This window comes from Gorilla gorilla, chromosome 1, assembly GCF_029281585.2.
Source record: "Gorilla gorilla gorilla isolate KB3781 chromosome 1, NHGRI_mGorGor1-v2.1_pri, whole genome shotgun sequence".
Taxonomy (NCBI): domain Eukaryota; kingdom Metazoa; phylum Chordata; class Mammalia; order Primates; family Hominidae; genus Gorilla; species Gorilla gorilla.
In genome coordinates, this window is record NC_073224.2 from 225,069,615 (window position 1) to 225,089,981 (window position 20,367).

Sequence of the window (20,367 nt, forward strand, 5' to 3'; positions counted from 1 at the left end):
GTTGGCTGGGTGTGGTGGCTCACACCTGTAACCCCAGCACTCTGGGAGGCCAATGTTGAGGGGGATTGCTTGAGCTCAGGAGTTCAAGATCAGCCTGGCAACATAGTGAAACCTCTACAAAAAAAAATTAATCAGGTGTGGTGACATGACTGTAGTCCCAGCTACTCGGGAGGCTGAGGTGGGAGGATTGCTTGAGCCCAGCAGATTGAGGCTGCAGTGAGCTATGATCCTGCCACTGCACTCCAGCTTGGGTGACAGAGCAAGACTTCATCTCAAAAAAAAAAAAAAAGAAAGAAAAAAGAGAAAAAAAAAAGACAGACCACAGTGACACTTGGCAGAGTATTTAATTCATGTCTGTCTTTCCCACCAAGAGGGTAGTGGTTGGGCAGGATTTTTCACCATTACGTCCCAGCGTCTAGCTCAGGGACTGCCTGTCTGCCTGGGATGGTCTTCCCCCAGATCTTTGCAGGGCTGGCTCCTCAGAATTTAGGTCTCAGCTCAGAAATCCTCAAGGATCCCCCGCGCTCTACTTGAAGTCCCGATCACACTCGTCACTATCTGAAATCAATCACCCTGGCCACTGGTGTGTTTCTTACCTCCTTTCATGACCTGTGTAAGTTCTGCCACTGGATCCCCACCACCAAGGACCAGCCCTGGCTCCCAGGTGGATTGAATGATACAGTATCTGTGGTCAGCCTAGAAAAACTGGCCATCCCCAGTCTATCTCTCAGCGTCTTCTAACTTTTCTTGTCTCCTCCCCATTTAATACACACTTCCAGAGTGCTCAGCCCCTGCCGACATGAGCAATGGGCAGTGCGTCCAGCTGGGTTCCTGCCCCACGAGAAGCACACAGCCTGGTTTGGTAGGTGGGGCTCCATCAGGGCTGTTTGGATACCTGGGTGGAGCCCACAGACCAGCCCCCACCTTGTGTGGTTAGGGCTTTGCTAGGAAGGCCCATCTGTGCGCCATGACCTTGGAACTCGATGTGAGATCCCTGGACCGGCAGCAGCACCTGGAAGCTTGTTGGAAATGCTGATCTCAGGTGGGACTCCAGAATTCCCGCATCTGCACCTGCACTCCCAAAATACCTCCCCACCAGGTGATCCGAGGCCATGGGGCGGTCTGAAGGGCACTGTGCTGGGGCGTCCCACCACTAGAGATCCAGTCCGGTAATCTGAAGATGTAAGTGCCCCCAGGAGGAGTGACGGAATGACACAAATGACACAAGGGGAGGGGACTTGTCAGGTGTCCCCTCCTGACTGCAAGTTCCCAGGGCAGAAGGCAATGCCCCCACAGGGACTTTTCTAGACACTCCGAGTGCACCTGAATTGCATTTTGAGTGATGCTACCTGCTAAGGTAAATCCTATGCTGGGAGGTGGGGGGAGGGGGGTTTGCCAACATTGCAGGGGGGCGAGGGTTGGGAGAGTGTGTAATTGTGAGGATGAGCCTGGGATTCGGAGGCAGATGGACTGGGTTTGAGTCCCTGCCCTGGGATGTCTTAGCTTTACAGAGCTGGGCAAGGCCCTCCACCTTTCCGATCTCAGCTTCTCCACCTGTGAAATGGGTTCAAAATCTCACAAAGAGGCTGCTGGGAACACTAAATAAGAAAACACAGAAAAAAGCCCCCTCTGCCATAAAGTGCTGTGCAGTAGTATTTATTGTTACAGTGTTAAAATTCACTCTCGGGGAAGCAATTTGGGGCCACGGCCCTAGAAACTGCATCTTTGTTCAGAGCCAACCCATTTCCTCTGCAGCCACAAAATGCCTTTGTGTGTCAGGGCTTGGGAGATTCTCCTCGCTGGCCAGCCATTGGCAAGAATGCCAGACTCAGAGGTTGCCATTGCCCACAGGGTTTCTTCTCTCCTTTCACAGCAGGAAGAGCCCTCCGGAGCCTCGGAAAGCAGAGTGGAAGTGGTGGTGCCCAGGACGCATGGGCTCTGATGGGAAGGGGGAGGTGGGCCTGAGCATGGGCCTTCTTCTCCCCAGGTCAGAGGGGCCTGGATGCCCCTGGAGGAAATACTGAGGTCACCTCTGGCCAAATCTTCCTGTTCTGCCAGTACCCAGCCCTGTTCAGTGACGTCAAGCTTTTGGGTCCCTGTCCTGGGGCCCTCCACGCTGGCCGGGCTGTGTAGAGACGCCCTTCTCTCCACTTTATTGGGTCCAGATTGTTGTGTGGCTTCTCCCCTCCTCTGCAGCCTGGGGTCTGAAAACAGCGATGCCAACAGACAGACAGATTTCCAAAAGAAAGGTCCGGCTCAGCCAAGGACAAAGGGGCCTTGCAGAGGCTCCTGGGGGTCAGAAAGCTGAGAGTCTGCCGGGCAGGTGCCTTCTGCACCCACAGGCACAAGCTACAACAGCTTTCCAAGAAGCGCATCCACATCGTCCCCAGGTCCAGATGCCCACATCGCCCTGCAGGGACCAAGACCACACTCAGGCTGCTTGGACAGGATGTAGCGGGTCACTGTTCTGGAGCTGGCCCCTCTGTAGCCTGTGACAATCAGCTTGAGTCTCTCTGCCAAGTCTCCGCCTTCTGTTCTTCTTGCCCACCTTGAAGCAGAGTTGACTTTTTGGGTTTTTCCAGCAGACAAAGCTCACCCAATCTGACACTGCGGAGGTTGTTAATTTAACAACCAACCCATCCTCATGTTGAGAAACCAGCTCCAAATGCTCACCTGGCTGTCAGGGATGGGGAGCCTCGTGGGTGAAAGAGGGTTGTGATGGCATAATTTAAACCAAAAGAGGCATTTGTGGTTGCCCGTGTTGCCCCAGGCCTGCTGGCCTCCTGCTGTGAACGTTTTGGGCAATACCGTCTCTGCCAGTGACCCCCAATTGTCCACTTGTCTCCAGCAAGATGGAACCATGTAAGTGCCATTTCTGACAACTTGGGTGAACGTTGCTTTCAAATCATCAGCTCTGCATTCAAGTGCCCTGCTACAATTCTCACTCACTCTGCGGGAATAACTGCCTGCCTGGGCACGTTGCCGTTGCTGCCTCCCAAACGGCAGTTTCTGGGGTCCCAGGTCATCCAGGCTGGATGTGGCTTGGGAGAGACCTGTGGCACCAGGTTGGAGGGAGGTCTCACCTCTCCTTTCTGAGCTGTGGACTGCAGCTTCAGGACCCTATGGATGAGGCCGAATGTCATGAAGATAATGGAATTTGGAGTCTCAGCAAAGCCAAGCCACATGCCAGAGATTCACCACCTGGGGCCCAGGATCAGAAGTGTGCCCTTAGGAGGCCAAACATCCACCTGTCTACCAACTAGACATTTGGTCTCAGACAGCAAGAAAGGCTGCGTTTATGTCATTAGGGGGGAACACCACGGTCTTCGGCATGAGAGAGGTGTAATTCTCAAGTTCATCAGAGCTCGGCTTCCCCCATGAGAGGAAACAATTTGCCAGGTTGAAGAACACACGCTTTGAGGGTTCTCAGAAGCTGACACCTGTTGTGAATCTTGGAAACTCAAGCCCCAGTGCAAACGGCCTTGAAGGAGGTCGAGCATCATGGTTCCAGCAAGTGACTCGCTTTGATAACCCGAGGTGTAGGCAGAATCGCAATGCATCCGTCCTTCCCTAATCATCACGTGGCTGTCATCTGGTCGATGAACTGAGGCCCAAAGGCTTGAGTCAAACTGGTTTTCAAGGCTGTGCTCATGGGATTTATATGTTTCTTGAGCCCTGTTGGAGGCTCTTGGCAGGTCTGAACATTAAACATTTCTTTTCTTCCTTTTGCACACTGCTTCAACCTAAAGAGTTGGAGCGAACTAGCTCTATGTCATTTCTGTGTTGTAAATGGGAAATTAGCTACCCCATAACTTCCCATTGTCTCCTGAGAGGTTACAAATTGTGTTACAGATATTAGCAAGTGTTAATCCTCACGATGTCCCTGGGAGGGAACCAGAAGTATCGTAGATGAAGACATTGAGGCACAGAGAGGTGAGGCCACTGGGAAGAAGCCACACAGCATAACAGTGGCAGGTCAAGAAAAGGGCTGGGGTTCTCCCCACCAATACCAAATCATTTTGCTCTGTGGAGTTTGTGTCTCGGTTAGGACATTGGTGAGCTATGTCACCTATGTTTCAGGTGACAGGGACATCACAACAAAGGTTTGTTGGGTTAACAATGTCAAGCATTTCCCTGCTCCAGACCCCAAACTCATTGCCACACTCCATACCACTGTCACGGAGTGCAGATAGTGGGGTTTGGAATCTCAGTAAAGCCAAACCACAGGCCAGAGATTCACCATATGGGGCCATCGGTCATCCCCGATCCTGTTGTCCCAATAGCTTTCATTCTGGTGATAGGATATCTGCATCTCCTAGAAATGTGGCTGCTAAGCCCCACTCCTGCACGGATCATTCACTGGCTCCCCACTCAGCGTAGCCACTCCTGGGTGGATCGGCAAACAGCTCTTCAATACGTCCACCCCCATGTGTCACAGAGCTTTTCAGGTGGAAGGATTTTGCATTCTCCCAAGAGAGATTCAGTGAGCCAAGTCAGGACCCAAGTTCTCAGTCAAGGGTAAGATGCTGCAGCCGAGAGTCCCCCAACCCCCGCCCTGTCCGACGTCTCGGCAAGAGGCAGCACTTCCTGCACCCGGCTCTGCCAATGCACTGGGCGCTGGGGTGTGGGGTTGGGGTCCCCCCTGCTCCCGCCGGAAGGGTGTTTTAGGGAACTGTGGGCCTCTTCCCACCTTGGCAGCTCCGTTTAAGGCTCCAGGGACTGCTTGGCTACTCCACAGTGACGGTCACTCTGAGGTGGAGCCTGTGTATCCTGGATGGAGGCAGGGCCGGACACTGTGACAGGTCCTCTGGGCCCATCTCCAGCTGAACAGGAAAGTCCATGGCCCACCCAAGACAGGTGGGCTGGTGTCTTCTCTCTCCTGGGCGCTGTGGAGCTGAAACCGCAGAGTCCGTCGGGATTTTGCCCAGGAGCAAGGGACATCCTCAGCCTGCGGCCGCTATGTACAGTGAGAACGACACCTGAGGCCATCTGGCTTCTCTTCCTTCCTGGGTCTCTCACATTGGGTCTGGTGGAGCCACCAGTTCCTTACACGTTGGTGACCTCCAGGCTGTTGTAGCCTTCCAGACGGCACTGTTCCAGCCTGCTCTGGGGGTCATCATCTCCGCAATCTTCGTTTTGAAGAGAGCCATAGTCATCATGGAAATCGGGATCTTTGCTGCTGAAGCCCCTTCCTATCTTCCCCAGGGGCAGCTGAGAAGAGAAGAATATGATCAAAGGACAGGAAGAAGAGAAACAAGAATTAAGAATGAAGGTCTGGGAAATGTCTCCAATTCTAATTGCTTTGTGATTGAGTAACTTACTTAACCTCTGTGTGCTCCTCCTATTAGTAATAATACTCCCTGCTCAGGGAGGTTGAGGGGAGTTTGTGAATGACCATTAGGGGAGAGCTTTGTGTCCCCCCGCCCCCGGAAGGATTCAGTTGGTTACCAAGGGTGAGGACAAATATCGTTAGTCTGATTATTCCTGATTCACAAAAGCCTCCTTCTTCCCTCCTTGGTGGGTGGAGAGTTGAGGAAGTGTGTCCTGGAGACTACCTGTGAGAATGTCTGAGCAGGCCCATGAGGTCTGACTGCACTCCCAAGTCAAGGAGGAATATTCTAGACGGCCTGGTGTGGCAGAAAGAATGCGAGTTTTGGAGACTCACAGACCCTGGTTCAGATCCCTGCTCTGCCACTTCCCAGCTGTGTGACCTTGGACAAGTCACTTCCCCTCTCTGAGCCCATTTTTCTCAGCTACAAAATGGGAATAGTAGTTTCTAACTCCCAGGTTTGTTGTAAAAAGTAAAGTCCCACCAGTCTGGCCAACATGGTGAAACCCCGCTTCTCCTAAAAATACAAAAATTAGCCGGGCGTGGTGGCGAGCTCCTGTAGTCCCTGCTACTCAGGAGGCCGAGGCATAAGAATCACTTGAACCCAGGAAGCAGAGGTTGCAGTGAGCTGAGATCGTGCAACTGCACTCCAGCCTGACAGAGTGAGACCCTGTCTCAAAAAAAAAAAAGTCAAGTCCCATCTGCAAAGCACATAGCAAGTGCTTGCACCGAGTAAGTACTTGATGTACTTGATGAATAGTAACTATTATTATCACACACAGTAGGCCTTCAAAAATACTTCTCTCTTATTGCACACATCTCTGTGTTAAAGTAGTCACATTAGTGCTTTGTAACTATTTCTTTGACTGCCTTTCTTTCCAGACCAGTGTTTCCAGATCTTCTTTTTTTTATTATTATTGCTCCCTAAGGAGACTTTTTAGACAGTTTTTCCTAATTGCACCCCTGCTGTGAAATTGTAATGCCACAGACATACTACGCCTCTGCTTCCGTACCATATGTCCATTTGTGCTTTTACATAGAAAGAAGAAGAATTTTTGCCACCGCCCCCTCCCCCTCCCCCCACCACCGCCAAAACAAATTTTCACTCCTTTGGGGGGCAATATCAGCCCCAATTACTAGAATGCATGTTCTAGAATGGAGCTTCTTAAGGGTAAAGTGGCAATGTATTCATCTTTATGAATGAATGGGGATCGTGCCTTCTTCAAATGGAAGACATTTTGGATTACCCAATTCTGCCGTCTGTGTCTGTGCATTTCCATTGAGGAATCTGTGTCAGTTGGAGTCTGTGCAATCAGACCTGAACTGCACATGTTTTCATACTGTTTGGTTGGAGTCACCAGAGGTTCATCTTTGCTATTGGTCAGGTCACTGAAGTCGCAAATTGAAATCAGTGATTGGGGCTCAGAGTTTGGGGCTGCGCTGGAACCCTCTGGGCAGCCTAGCTGAATGCAGGATCCCCCTCGCCCCAGAGAACTCCTTTTCCAGGAGACCAAGGTGGGTCCCAGAATCTGCACGTTCTGTAATAGCCCCAGGTGATTCTGACGCAGGCAGGTGAGACCTGCACTTTGAGATCCAGGTGCTACTCGAAGCCCTGTGGGGGCTTTGTGCACTGTACCCAAAGCATCGTGAAGGTTCCTTGAAGGTACATCCAGGGCATCTGTCCTGGATGCCCCCGTGACCCGGCCTGGCACTCCACCTTCACAGGCCAACACAGGAGCCACAGAGATCCTGGGAGGAGAAAAAAAGACCTGCCGCTGGGAGAAGAAAAAAAAGACCTTTCCCGGGTCTGCAGGACTCACAGGCAAATCCATTGAGAGACTTACCCGGCCAGCCTTGTACTTGAGACCGCTGCTGTTCTCCTCCTTTCCTGCCCGCGTGACGCTGGAGGCCCTGCCAGGGGGCGTTCCAAAACGCTCAGCCTCCCGGATGCCTGTGGAGCTGAAGAGAGGACCATTTTGAGTCAGCAGGGGAGGCTCAGTCAGCTCCCCAGAGACACACACACACACACACACACACACACACACACACACACACATTGGTGACAATGACCACAGCTGCTGAGACCGACTGATTACCTCCCACGTGCCATCCTTGTGCTCAGCACTTTATAAGTGTGATTCTCACAACATGCCTGGGGCTTGGGACTGCCAGCCCAGCATTACAGACGAGGGAAAGGAGGCTGAAGACAGCAAGCAATTTGCCCAAGACGACACAGCTGTAAGCGGCAGAATCAAGATCTGAACTCAGGCTTCTGACACTCCAAAGTCTTAATCTTAACTCTTCAGTGTACTGTGAACCTTACTGCAACAGACTCGAGATGAGAATCTCAGCATGGTAGCTAATTAGTTGTGCTCGGAGAAGCATGAGGAGTCTCCCCTGCTCTGAATTTGCAATCTGTGTCCCCCACCTGGCTTTCTGCCTGAAGCTGCCCCCATGACTCCCTTCTTTGTGCAAAAGCATGGAAGCTTCTGTTAGGATTTGGCCAACTACAGCCTGCCTGCGGGTCAAATCCAGCTGGCCGACTGATTTTATAAATAAAGTTTTATTGGAACTCAGCTGTGCCCATTTGCTTATGTGTTGTCTGTGGCTGCTGTCTTGTTGCTATAAGGACAGAGTTGTAGACTTTTGACAGAGATCATATGGCTCCCAGATCGTAACATATTCACTATCTGGCCTTATACAGAAAAAGTCTGCATATCAATGCTGTGGATAAACAGATTTGGGGCAAGAGGCCCGGCCTGGAGCCAGAAGTCACCACGGAGGTAGACTCATTGAAAGAAATGAAACTTCTAGGCCGGGCATGGTGGCTCACGCCTGTAATCCCAGCACTGTGGGAGGCCAAGGCGTGTGGATCACTTGAGGCCAGGAGTTCGAGACCAGCCTGACCAACATGGCAAAACCCATCTCTACTAAAAGTACAAAAAGAATTAGCTGGGCATGGTGGGGCACACCTGTAATCCCAGTTACTCGGAGGCTAAGATTGAACCTCAGGAGAATCACTTGAACCTGGGAGGTGGAGGTTGCAGTGAGCCGAGATCGTACCACTGCACTCAAGCGCAAGACTCTGTTTAAAAAAACAAAACAAACAAAAAAAAAACCTTCTAGCATCTTTTAAGCTGCCTCAGAGAAGTTCTTCTTCTGGGGCAAATTTTGCTGAGAAAGTTCAAGGGAGGGGAGTGGTGTGTAGGAGACAGCATTGATTGAATGGCAAATGAGCTACGTTCTCAAACTCGTGGGTTCCACAGGCTTCCACATAACAGGGAGGGCCTTGCTCAGTGGTGGGTCAGGAAATGCCCTCATGAATGGCCCCTCTGCTCCACCTGGAGGCGAAATTCCCCAGGTCCAGTGGGGAAGCAGCTGTAATTGCAGAAGCCAAAAAATGTAAACTCAGGCAGCTGGCTGTTTGCTCTCTGGCACAGAGGGGTGCTGGATCCCCCAGCTCTTGGAACACTAGCAGTCAAATAAGCCTGGGAGAGCCTCGGGGTCCCATCTCTTATTTTCACTGAAGAAGAGACAGAAGACCAAAGAGGGGGTGTGTCTTGTCCAAAGATACACAAGACACCCAGTGGCAGGGATGGAAATTGAACTTGGGCCTCTGGGATCAAGGTCTAGACCACGGCCTTCCCACCTTGGGATTTAGGGTAGGACAGTGGTCACACGTGTGGGCTCCACGTCAGCAGCCTGGCTCAGTGCCTTAGCGTTGGCATGGCCTGGGCCGCGTGCTAAGCAGAGTGGGGTTAATAACAGAACTTCCTCGGCAGGTCATTGTGAGGACTAAATGAGAGGATACACACACACACACACACACACACACACACACACACACACAAACACATATGCACACACACAAACACATACACAAATACAAACACACAAATACACACATACATATATACACACACACATGCACACACATACACAAATACACAAACATACCAACACACACACAAATACACACATACACAAATACACATGAACACATGCACACACACACACACAGACACACACAAACACACAAATACACACTACATATACACACATACACACAAACATACACACATATACAATATGCCCACACACAAATACAAACACATACACACACAAATACACACAAATACACACATACATATACACACACAAACATACACACATATACACACATACACACAAGTGCACATACACATATACATATATACACATACACAAACACACACACAAACATACACAAACACCACCTAAACATACACACATACACACACATATACACACACAAACACATATGCACACACATACACAAATACACAACACATACACAAATACACACACAAATACACACATACACACATACATATACACATACACACAGGCACACACACGCACATATATATACACACATACACACAAATACCATCTACACATACACACATACACAACACACATATACCCACATACACAAACATACACACAAACATACAGACACACATATACAAACACATACACAAACACACACACACACCCATACACAAACACACACATATACACACAAGCACACACATGCACATACACACATATATACACGCACATACACAAACATACACAAACACCACATACACATACATACATACACATACAACACACATATACACACATACACACAAACACATATATACACACAGACACACGTACACAGACATACAAACACAAACACACATACACACAGATATATACACACAAACACACACTCATACACAAACATACACATACACCCATATACACACATATAAACACATACACAAACATACAAACACACATACACATATATACACACACACATACCCATACATACCCATACATATACACACACATAAACATTAAGCTCTGAGTAACAATAGAAAGAGTAATTGCTACAATTACATCTTACTGTGGCCAAACAAAGGCTTTGGGGACACAGACGTGGTTGGAGTTCCTGCTCAGCTATTCCCTCCATATGTTCTGGTGCGAGTAGAACACCTTACTGGGCCTCAGTTTCCTCATCTGTACGATAAAGTCCAGTAAGCAGCCCTGATCTTTTTTTTCTCTGAGCGAGGGTCTCGGTCTGTTGCCCAGGCTGGAGTGCAGTGATGCAATCTTGGCTTACTGGGCTCAGGTGATCCTCCCACCTCAGCCTCACAAGCAGTTGGGACTACAGGTGCACGCCACCACACCCAGCTAATTTTCGTATTTTTGGTAGAGACCGGGTTTTGTCATGTTGCCCAGGCTAGTCTCCAGCTCCTGGGCTCAAGTGATCTACCGGCCTCGACCTCCCAAAGTGGTGTGATTACAAGTGTGAGCCACCATGCCTGGCCAGCCCTGGTCTTAACAAGCTACCCTATGCACAGAAAGTGGTTGTCTTTCTGTAGACAAAGGAATACGGGGTGACCTTGGCCTCCACTGTGCCAAAATATCCTCCCTCCTTATTTTTTCCACAGTGGCTGAAATCCCCCCATCTAGGCCTTTGGATTAGATGAAAACACGAAAACTCCAGGGGATAAGCCAAGCACAGGGCCAAGGTCTTTGGAAGCTTTGAACCGACCTATTAAGTATTTCTAGTCACTTGGACCTCGAGGAAATGGTACGTTAGAAGGAGAACTTTTGATGAGGGAACGTTATGGTGAATGGGGCATCTCACTGGAATCTCCTGAGTCAATGTAGAGCACCCTGGGCACTAAATAGGCATCATGGTGCAGGAAGGAAGGTTGGGGGTTGGGAGTCAGCCTCCACCAGCTGGGCCAGCCCGAGCATTGAGTCTCAACCCATTAACCAAGGATTTACAAGGGTGGAGAGGCACAAGATGCTGTGCTGGAGAAAATGAATGGGAAGGAAAGAGTACTCGAGGGCCACCTGCTACGTCCTGGGCAGTGTCAGCTCCTCACCACGGTGGCTCAGCAAACCCTCTGCAAAGCCCTGGGAAGAAGGAGTGATCATCCCCATTGCAAGCTGAAAAAACCGTGGCTCAGAGAGGGTAAATTTCTTGTCTAAAATCACACCGATGATGGCGGAGGAGCCAGAATGTGGCCTCAAAGGCCCCGCTGGGTCCCATCGCACACAGGCCCACACCTCTGGGCACTGAGCTGACCCAGTGCCTGGAGTTTGGGCTCACATTTCAGGGATGGTTTGAGGGTGGGGTGGGACAGAATCTCATCTAAGCTCAATGTGTCCTTCCACCCCCATTCCAGTGGCCTATTGAGTGACCAGAGAATAAATGTTTTCCATTGCCAATGTCTTGGGAAGCCTGTCAGCTGAGGAGGTGGGACAGGTGACGAGGTTCTCTCATTCTATGTGTTTGAGGGTCAAGTCTATTTGAGTTTGTAATGGAATTGTTCTTCTCCATTGAAATGCTAATGAGAACACTGGAGCAAACTGACAGAAGGGGACTCTTATGCAGCTACTCCAGAGGAAATTGACTGCATGGAGATTCTTCTGCCTCCAGATGAAGGCAGGGGCAGAAGCTCTCAGTTACTGCCGGGCATCTATGTATCAAGCAGGCTGCATACAATTTGCCTCACGGAACCTTTGGAACAAAGCTACAAGGTCGGTATGAGTCATATTCCCCTATTACAGAGGAAGAAACTGAGGCTCAGAGAGTAAAACCTAAAACCACTAGCTCATGTTCAACACAGCAAGAAAGCAGTGATGCTGGGGCTCGAACCCACATTGCAGCCATTGCCCTGCAGAGGAGGAATGGGAGGCAGCGGTGGTGGGGCTAGGGGTGGGTTTGGAATAAATCACTAATATTTATATTACTGGGTATCTTACGATGTACTGGTTCCTTTGCCAATTGTTTTATGCATTTGTCTTACCTCATCTTGCCATCAGCTCTTTGGGTGGCAGATAGTGATTACCATACTCATTTTACAAATGAGGAAAGTACAGTTCAGAGAGGTTAAGTAACTTGCCCAGGGTCACACAGCCGGGATTGGTGCTGCTGGGATTTGAACTTGGGCTGCCTGGGGCTAGAGTGCCACAAGGCATTCTGGATGGGTTTATGTCTTCACCTAGTTGTCTATGAAACCAGTTTCTTGCCTGGATAGGAGCCAAAGCCTTTCTTGGATGAGCAGAGACCCTCAGAGATCTATTAAAAAAGGGAAAGAGAGAAAACCTGGAGTGGAAGCAGGCCCTGGGCTGGAACTCCACACCATCCACCTATGAGGTCTTCTCCCATCTCTGTAAGCTTCGTGAAGGCAGGACATGGATCACTCAAGTGCCTGCTCACAGCAGGTGTTCAATGACTGTGGAGGGTGGCTTTTACGGCAAAAGGGGCACTATTCTAGCTTAGATCCCAGGGGAGAGAGATCAGTTCCAGAAAGAGCTTCTGACTAGGAGTAGAGACCTGGGTTCCAGTCCTGCTCTGGTTCCAGTCCTGCTCCTATGTGTGTCCTGTCCCTGACTCTGTTTTAGTGACAGGCCATATTGCCTTCAAGGCATATTTTTTTTTTTTTGTTTTGACTCCTCCGATCCCCTGGCAGCTGCCTTTGGGTACCTCTGCTCCTTGCTGCATCCTTCCTGCCCACTGGTTTTATTCTCCAGGTCCTTAAAGAACAGTCCTATGACTGACACATTGTTGGCGCCGGACCAAGGTTTATCGGGAGATGCAGGAAGTCAGTGTGTGTCAAAGCAGATACCATGAGACCATGGCAGAGACTTCTCCTTGGCGCCTTTGGGTCATGTGCATTGTCAAAGTTGTGGGAGGAGACTAGAGATGACGTCATATTGGGACCCATAAGCTCTTGGTGAATGTGGAGCCTGGACAGAGTCATTTCCCTCTTATCATTGGGAGGTTCATTGCTTTCGTCTCATTCTTGAAGAAGTCCCTGCCCCACCACAACATAAAAACCCACCCTATTTGTCCCCAGCAGTCCCTTCTCTGGTGCTCCCTGACTAGTCTTAGTCCTGAACACACCTGTCACCTCATGGGTGGTCAAGAGTTTAATCAGATACACGAATGCCTGCTAATATTTAGCTAGAGCCATCTCTCCAGGGCTCAGAAAAAGGTTTGTTACAGATCATGTGGCTCCAGAAGGGAAGTCAGGGAAAGGGGATAATTCTGAGGAGAAAAGGCTTTTTCCTGTGTCTTTTGATTCATGGCTCCTGGAAGAGGGTTTTGTTTTGTTTTTCTGTTTTGTAGAGATGGACCCTTGCTCTGTTACCCAGGCTGGAGTGCAGTGGCATAATCATAGCTCACTGCAGCCTCACACTCCCGGGCTCAAGTAATCCCCAGCCTCAGCCTCCTGAGTAGCTGGGATTATATGGTACACTCCACCACCTCCAGGGAATTTTTTAAATTTTTAGTAGAGAAAAGGTCTCGCTATGTTGCCAGGCTGATCTTGAACTCCTGGACTCAAGCAATCCTCCTGCCTCGGCCTCCCAAAGTGCTGAGATTGCAGGCATAAGCCACCATGCCTGGCCTAAAACAGAGTTCTTATCAAACACTGTCTCTGCAAGAACCACCCCAAAATGCTAAAAATGTAGAGTCCTGTGCTCTGCCAGCAGATACTTGTCCTGCAAGTCTGAGGCAGGACCAGGGAATCTGCATTTTACAATAGCTTCAATGATTCTGCTGCAAGGGTCTGTGGGGTGGGCCTCACTTTGAGAACAGCTTGGGTGTCAGCCTGCCAATAGGGAAGAGCAGCCCAGGACACCTGGACCCTCCCATACATGCACAATTTTTCCTTAAGCCTCAGTTTCCCCACCTGTATAACATGGGGAGTGGCCCAGCTGCTCCCTAAGGCTCCATGTGGTTTGGGGGTTTAGCACTCAGGCCTGAGTTAGAAAGCCCCAAGGTCAAATCTGGGCTCTGTCAACAAAATCAACAAAACTTTAGATAGGCTGATTAAAAAAAAAAAGAACAAAACTCAAACTCAGATCACTAAAACCAGGAGTAAGTGAATGAGTGAGAGAATATGACTACCAACTTTATATATAAGAGGCATTATAAGATAAAAATTATATGATCAACTGCATGCCACCAGATTAGCTAACCTTGATGAAATGGACAAATTCCTAGAAAGATATAAGCTACTGAAACTGCCTCAAGAAGAAATAGAAAATCTGAACAAACCTCTAACAAGTGAAGAGATTGAATCAGAAGTCAAAAAACTTCCCAGAAAGAAAAGCCTAAGACCAGATGGCTTCGCTGGTGAATTCTACCAAATGTCTAAAGAATAACAAACACCAATCCTTCCAAGCTTTTCCAAAAACCAGAAGAGGAGAGAATACTTCCCAATTCATGCTATGAGGGCTATATTACCCTGATACCAAAATCAGACAAAAACATCACAAGGAGGGAAAACTATAGACCAATATCCCTTATAAATATAGATGCAGATTTTTTCAACAAAGTACTAACAAATTTAATCCAGCAATATATAAAAAGGATTATACACTGTGACCAAGTGAGATTTATCCTGGGAATGCAAGGTTGGTTTGACATATGAAATTCAATCAATCAATATAATACACCGTATTGATAGAATAAAGGACAAATCTAGGATTTGCCACTTACTAGCTGTGTATCTTGGGCACATAGCTTGGTACCTTTGAAGAAGTTTCTCCATCTATAAAGGAGGGATACCGCTACTGATCTCTTGACATTGCCAGGAGGATGAAATTAGATAGTTCACACAGCAAGTATTCAATAAATGGTCATCTAACCCTAAGTGCATGATTTTAAGAAGAGAATCCACTGGGAGGGGGACTGGTTTATGCCCAGGTGTTCACTCTCTGGTCACTTTTCAGATGAGGATACTAGGATAGGTGGGCTGATGTGGTCTGCTTACCTGGTCCATAAGCATCATTAATATGCTCATTCCTGACTCCAAGCCTTTGTCCCCACAGTTGCCCCACCTGGACCAACCAACTCAACCTATTAGGCCAATGCAAGTCCTCCCAGCTACACTCCACCTGCACGTGGCCTTTCCCTACACATGCACTGCTTGCTATCTCTTCTCTAAACACCTGGGTGTTTTTTGATTTAATATACACTTAATTCAAGACCTGACTGCTCCTCTACCTCTTTCTAGTCTATGACCTTCAGGCTAAAGCACTTTGCTTCTCTGAGCCTTAGTTTCCTGATCTGTAAAAGGTGACCACCGTGGTGCAAAGAACGAGTGGGAGGCAGTAAGTGATGGGCCAGGATGGGGAGCTGGACCATCTGCTTCCAAAGCCCTGAGCTGTACTGTACCCAGCAGCCCACACGACTGGATCCCAGCCCGTGCTCACTTGGCTGGATGGAAGACGGCGCTCATCTCCTCTGCCAGGTGTCTCCGGAGGATGTGTTTCCCACTGGGGATGCCCAGGGCTGTGGCCATGGCCTCGGCATTGAATGTGGGCTCCAGCACCAGCACAGCACCATGGACGCCGCTGTTGGTCAGGTTGTCTGCATACTCCTGGGGGCAAAGGCAGGGGGCTTGTTAGCCTGCAGGGGCCATGCTGCTGGCCTAAGGGGGCCCCAGTTCCACGTGGGGCTCTGTCCCCAACAGCAAGGGCTTGACCCCCTGGGGACCAGTTAATTTGACGGTGAAGAGGAACCCCTCCCCAATTTTTTAGAGCCGCGAGGGCAGGGACCTCCTGTTACTGAGATGGCCCCTGACCCTAGCAGGAAATCATCAATATTTGTTAAATGAATCTCAACCCCACACTTGCTTAGGAGAGTGGGGCTGGCTCAGCCTCTCTACCCCATGTGAGCAAAGCATCATGACATGGAGCTCCTATTTGGAAGGTAAGCAGTTCCCTCCTCCTGAATAACAGGAGGCAGGTAATTCTTGCTGGGCCTGAGTTAAGATGCTCCAGCCCACACGAAGGGGATATTAATTTGTGTGGGATTTGCCCATTGATTTGCTTGAGATCTGCATATTGATTTGCATGGGATTTGCATATTGATTTGTATGTAGATTTGCATGGGGTTTGTGTAAGCCCTAGAGTCACCCCGACCTCCGCTATCACCCTCACCTTCAGGTCGATGTCTCGAACCCACTTGAGCACCCGCTGGTTGGTCCACACCACGGGGTCAATGTTCTGCGTCTCGCAGCGGGCCCGGCGCTCCTGGAGGGCCTTGTGGGGAGACAGTGGGTCATTCGGAGGGACAAGGGGACGCGCAGAGGCCACGTGTGGAGTGGGGGCGCCCCGCATCTCTTTTTCCCCCCGAGACAGAGTCTCTCTCTGCTGCCCAGGCATGAGTGCAGTGGTGCTATCTGTGCTCACTGCAACCTCCGCCTCCCAGGTTCAAGCAATTCTCCTGCCTCAGCCTCCTGAGTAGCTGGGATTACAGGCACCTGCCACCACACCGGGCTGCTTTCTTTTTGTATTTTTAGTAGAGATGGGGTTTCACCACGTTGGCCAGGCTGGTCTCGAACTCCTGACCTTGTTTGTGATCCACCCACCCTGGCCTCCCAAAGTGCTGGGATTACAGGCGTGAGCCACCAGGCCCGGCCCCTGCACCTCTTTTTACATGTAACTGCTGTGATCTCCCACACGTGCCTCCTTGGCAGACTGGGAACTGGGGCCAGGGTCTGTGTCCTTGTCACTCCCTGTCCTCGGCGTGGCATGGGGAAGGCACTGCTGCTGTCCTCGCTCCACTAACAGGGAGCTCCGACTTTGCCCAGAGCCACACAGTGGCACGTCTTGGAGTTGGAATGGAAACCCATGTTTGGCTGATTCCAGGTCCTCTCTCACCACCTCGCCACCGTATCGCAGGCCTCCCTGGGTCCCACAGGGACTGACCCCAGGGTTCACAGTAGGCACACAGTGGATGCTTTTCAGTGGGTGTTTGAGAAGGGGGACACAAGGCTGGATGGCCCCCTCTTCTGCCCCTCTTCGGACCCTGAATTGTTGGGTTCTGACATCACTCTAAGAAAAGTCAGCTACCTGGACTCAGCCCCACAGCGCCCAGCAGCTCAGGCCCCTGGTGACCTCTGCAGCAACCCCCCACCACCTCCCACCTCAAAGCCAGCAGCCCACTCAACAGGACTCTCGGCAACTCTGCTGCCGTGGATCAGTCCTCTGGGCCTTCACCACGCTGTTCCCTCTGCTGGGTTGCTTTTCCCCTCATGTCTTCTACTGATCCCTGGGGTTCCTCCTTCGGGTCTCAGTTTAGTCGTTGCTATCTCTGAGGAGCCATCCCTGAGCCCCCTGGAGACTTCTCTGGGTTTTCTTTTTTTCTTTTTTTTAAAATAGCAAACACTTAAAAGTTTTTATTTTAATTTTTGTGGGTATACATAGTAGGTATATCTTCTCTGGGTATTCATAAAACCCTGGGCTTCCCTCACTGGGACAACCTCCCACAATATTGGCACCACCAGCTTCCTTGTGGTTCTCTCTGGTGAGCACTTAGCTCTCCAAGGATGAGGGCTCCCATTTCCCCTGCACTGAGCACAGCGCCTGGCCCATGCCCAATCGGTGGTTGTTGGAAAGAAGGAGGAAGAGAAGATGGCTGGCTGACTGGCTGGCTGGCTGGATGATGGCTGGATAGGTAGGTAGATGGATGGACGGATGATCAATAAATGGATGGCTGGATGATGGATGGATGGGTGGACAGATGGATAGATGGGTGGTGGGTGGACAGATGAACAGACAGTAGATGCCAAGAGGGGAGGGGTGGGCAGTGGAAGGCACCCCCACCCTGTGCCCTGGTCCTCACCTCCCTGCTGAAGTTCACTTGGTACAGCAGCTCGATCCCCAGCAGGATGCTGACCTGGTGGAACTTCTTGGACACGTTCAGGTGCTTCTCCAGGTCTCGCTTCATCAGGGAATTCAGCATCCGCCCATCAACCAGGTGGTTCTGAAAGGCCTGGGAGTACTGGGACAGGCCAATGTCATTCAGCCAGGCCTTGGCCACCCAGTGATGGTCCAGCTCGGCAGCTTTGGACAGGCTGGGGAGGAGACATAGCCAGAGAGTGGATGGGTGGGGAAAGGCGGCAGAAACAGACGGACGGGCGGAAATGGGTGGAGATGCAGAGAGAGGAAAAGCAATGGGGTTGGGGGAGGACCAAGAGAGCCACAGAGACAGACAGGGACAGGGATGGAGCCGAGAGATCAAGAGGAAAAAGGGAAAAAATGAGACAGAAAGGGCAGAGATGGGGAAAGAGGTGGATGGAGGAGGGAGACAGAGAGAGAGAAAGGGACACAGAAAGAGAGAACAAAGAGAGAAAGAGACAGAGAAGGAGAGAGAGAGACATTGAGAGAAAGGAGCAGAGGGATATAGAGAAGAACAAAGAGGAAGAGGCAGAGAGAGAGAGAGAGAGAGAGAGAGAGAAAGACCGAGACTCAAGAACAGAAAGGGATCAACAGAGAAACAAACGGAAGGGAACAGGAAGAGAGAATCCCACACTCAGACGCAGTGAGGGTCAGAAGGCGCAGGGGCGGGGAGCAGAAGGGCCATGTGTGGCAGGAGGCAGCACCTCTGGGGACCCCGCCCCTCCACCTAAGCCCCCCTCATTTCCCTGGGGGCCTCCACAGCATCCCCGAGACCCACAAAGCCTGGGCTTGGCCCACCTGATCAGCGCATCCCTCCCCAGTGCTCTGCGATCTGTTTTCCTGCTTCAGGGATGTTGGGTGGACACTCAGGTGTGCCAGGCAGGTCCTAATCATGCGCGAAGAAGGCAAAGCTGCCGTCCTCGCTCTACAGATGGGATGCTCCAACTTTGCCTAGAGCCACACAGTGGCCCATCTTGGAGTCAGAATTAAAGTCCATGTTTGACTGATTACAAACCCTCTCTCTTACCACTGCACTGCCAGGTCTCAGATTTCCTTGTGCCCCACATAGAAATGACCCCTGTACCACGTATACAGCAGGTGCACAAGTGCTTGAATTTTCAAGCCGGTGAATGTGTGACTGTGCCTGGCTGTCATTCCGCTGCTCGCCACACAGTGGCAGCCTTGCAGAAGGAACGAGGATCACCGCATCCCACCTGCAAGGGACTTTGCAAAATGCCCCAGGTCTGACAGGTGGGAGAGCGCTGGTCTAAGTGGGAGGTGCAGGGGGCCACGAAGCCATCAGTATGTGAAAGGGAAAGTGGTGGGCTTGCAAAGCCACTCCACCCTGCTCCTGGGGCAGCAGCCAGAGACAGCTTGTCATGCCACCCACCTGCTGAGGGTCCTGGGTGGGTCCTCTCTGTCCTTCCTGCCTTCATGCCTGGATATGCATTCAGCATCCCGTGACCACCCTGCTGGGGTACATGCTGCCATACAATGGGCTCCTCTTCCCTCCTAACCCCCTCCCCTCTTTCTCCAGGCACTCCTGTCTCTGTATTACCCATCTCCAGGGCTCTGGAAGGCACCCGTGAGGGAGGGCTCCCAAATTCTCCACTCTCTTCTGAGCATCTAAGCTCTGAGCTCTTTTCTGAGCCCCTCTTTCCTCTCTCAGCCTCTAGCTGTCCTCTTAACGCTGCCTGGCTGTCACAGACGTGTCATACTTAATGGCTCCGTTGTTCCCCTTCACTGTCACTGTCACCGTCACCCAGGGGCCCTTCTCTGTCACCCAGCTCCCAAGCTGATAGCCCGTCCTTGTCTATCGGTCACTCTGGTCAGTGCATCCTCTGTCCACTTCTCTCCTTTCCCAGCTCTAAGCTGCAGGCATCTCTGGTGTGGGTTTCTGCCACTTTCCCCGGCTGCTCCCCGTTTCCTGCCTTTGCTTCCCTTCTATTCCACATCCCCCAGGACCACCAGGGGGTCCTTTTAAAATGTCAGTCTGATCATGCACTCCCCTGCTTAACACTCTGTGGCTTCTCTTTGCAGGAGTAAAATCGCAAGTCCTTTGAATGGTCCACAAGGGTCACCTGCCCTGGCCCTGGCTGACTTCCCCTCCCCCAACGCACATGGGGCTTGGGGTCCTGGGGGCCGTTTCCTGGAGGCACTGAGCTCTTCACCCCCCATTCCCCTCCCCGGCCAGCCCCTTGCAACCCTGCCCAGGGCTCACCCCTCCTCATTCCTTGGGCATCAAATCTCCCTTTTCTCTGAATTTGCTGTCTAAAGTTGCCCCCAAG

General features: G+C 50.7%; 1 protein-coding gene across 3 annotated transcripts in view; it reads right to left on the reverse strand.

Moving 5' to 3' along the window:
* Positions 1 to 1,640: 1,640 nt before the first annotated feature.
* The window catches only part of KAZN (kazrin, periplakin interacting protein), a 1,230,220-nt gene continuing 1,211,493 nt past the window's right edge, over positions 1,641 to 20,367 (reverse strand). For all 3 annotated transcript variants that reach the window (XM_055385098.2, XM_055385104.2, XM_055385123.2), the window contains 5 exons: positions 18,024 to 18,255; positions 16,337 to 16,438; positions 15,608 to 15,774; positions 7,174 to 7,288; positions 1,641 to 5,211 (listed from right to left, as the gene is read on the reverse strand). In XM_055385098.2, the coding sequence (XP_055241073.1) occupies positions 5,047 to 5,211; positions 7,174 to 7,288; positions 15,608 to 15,774; positions 16,337 to 16,438; positions 18,024 to 18,255 (781 nt within the window). In that variant the 3' untranslated portion in view covers positions 1,641 to 5,046. The remainder of the gene's footprint in view (positions 5,212 to 7,173; positions 7,289 to 15,607; positions 15,775 to 16,336; positions 16,439 to 18,023; positions 18,256 to 20,367) is intronic.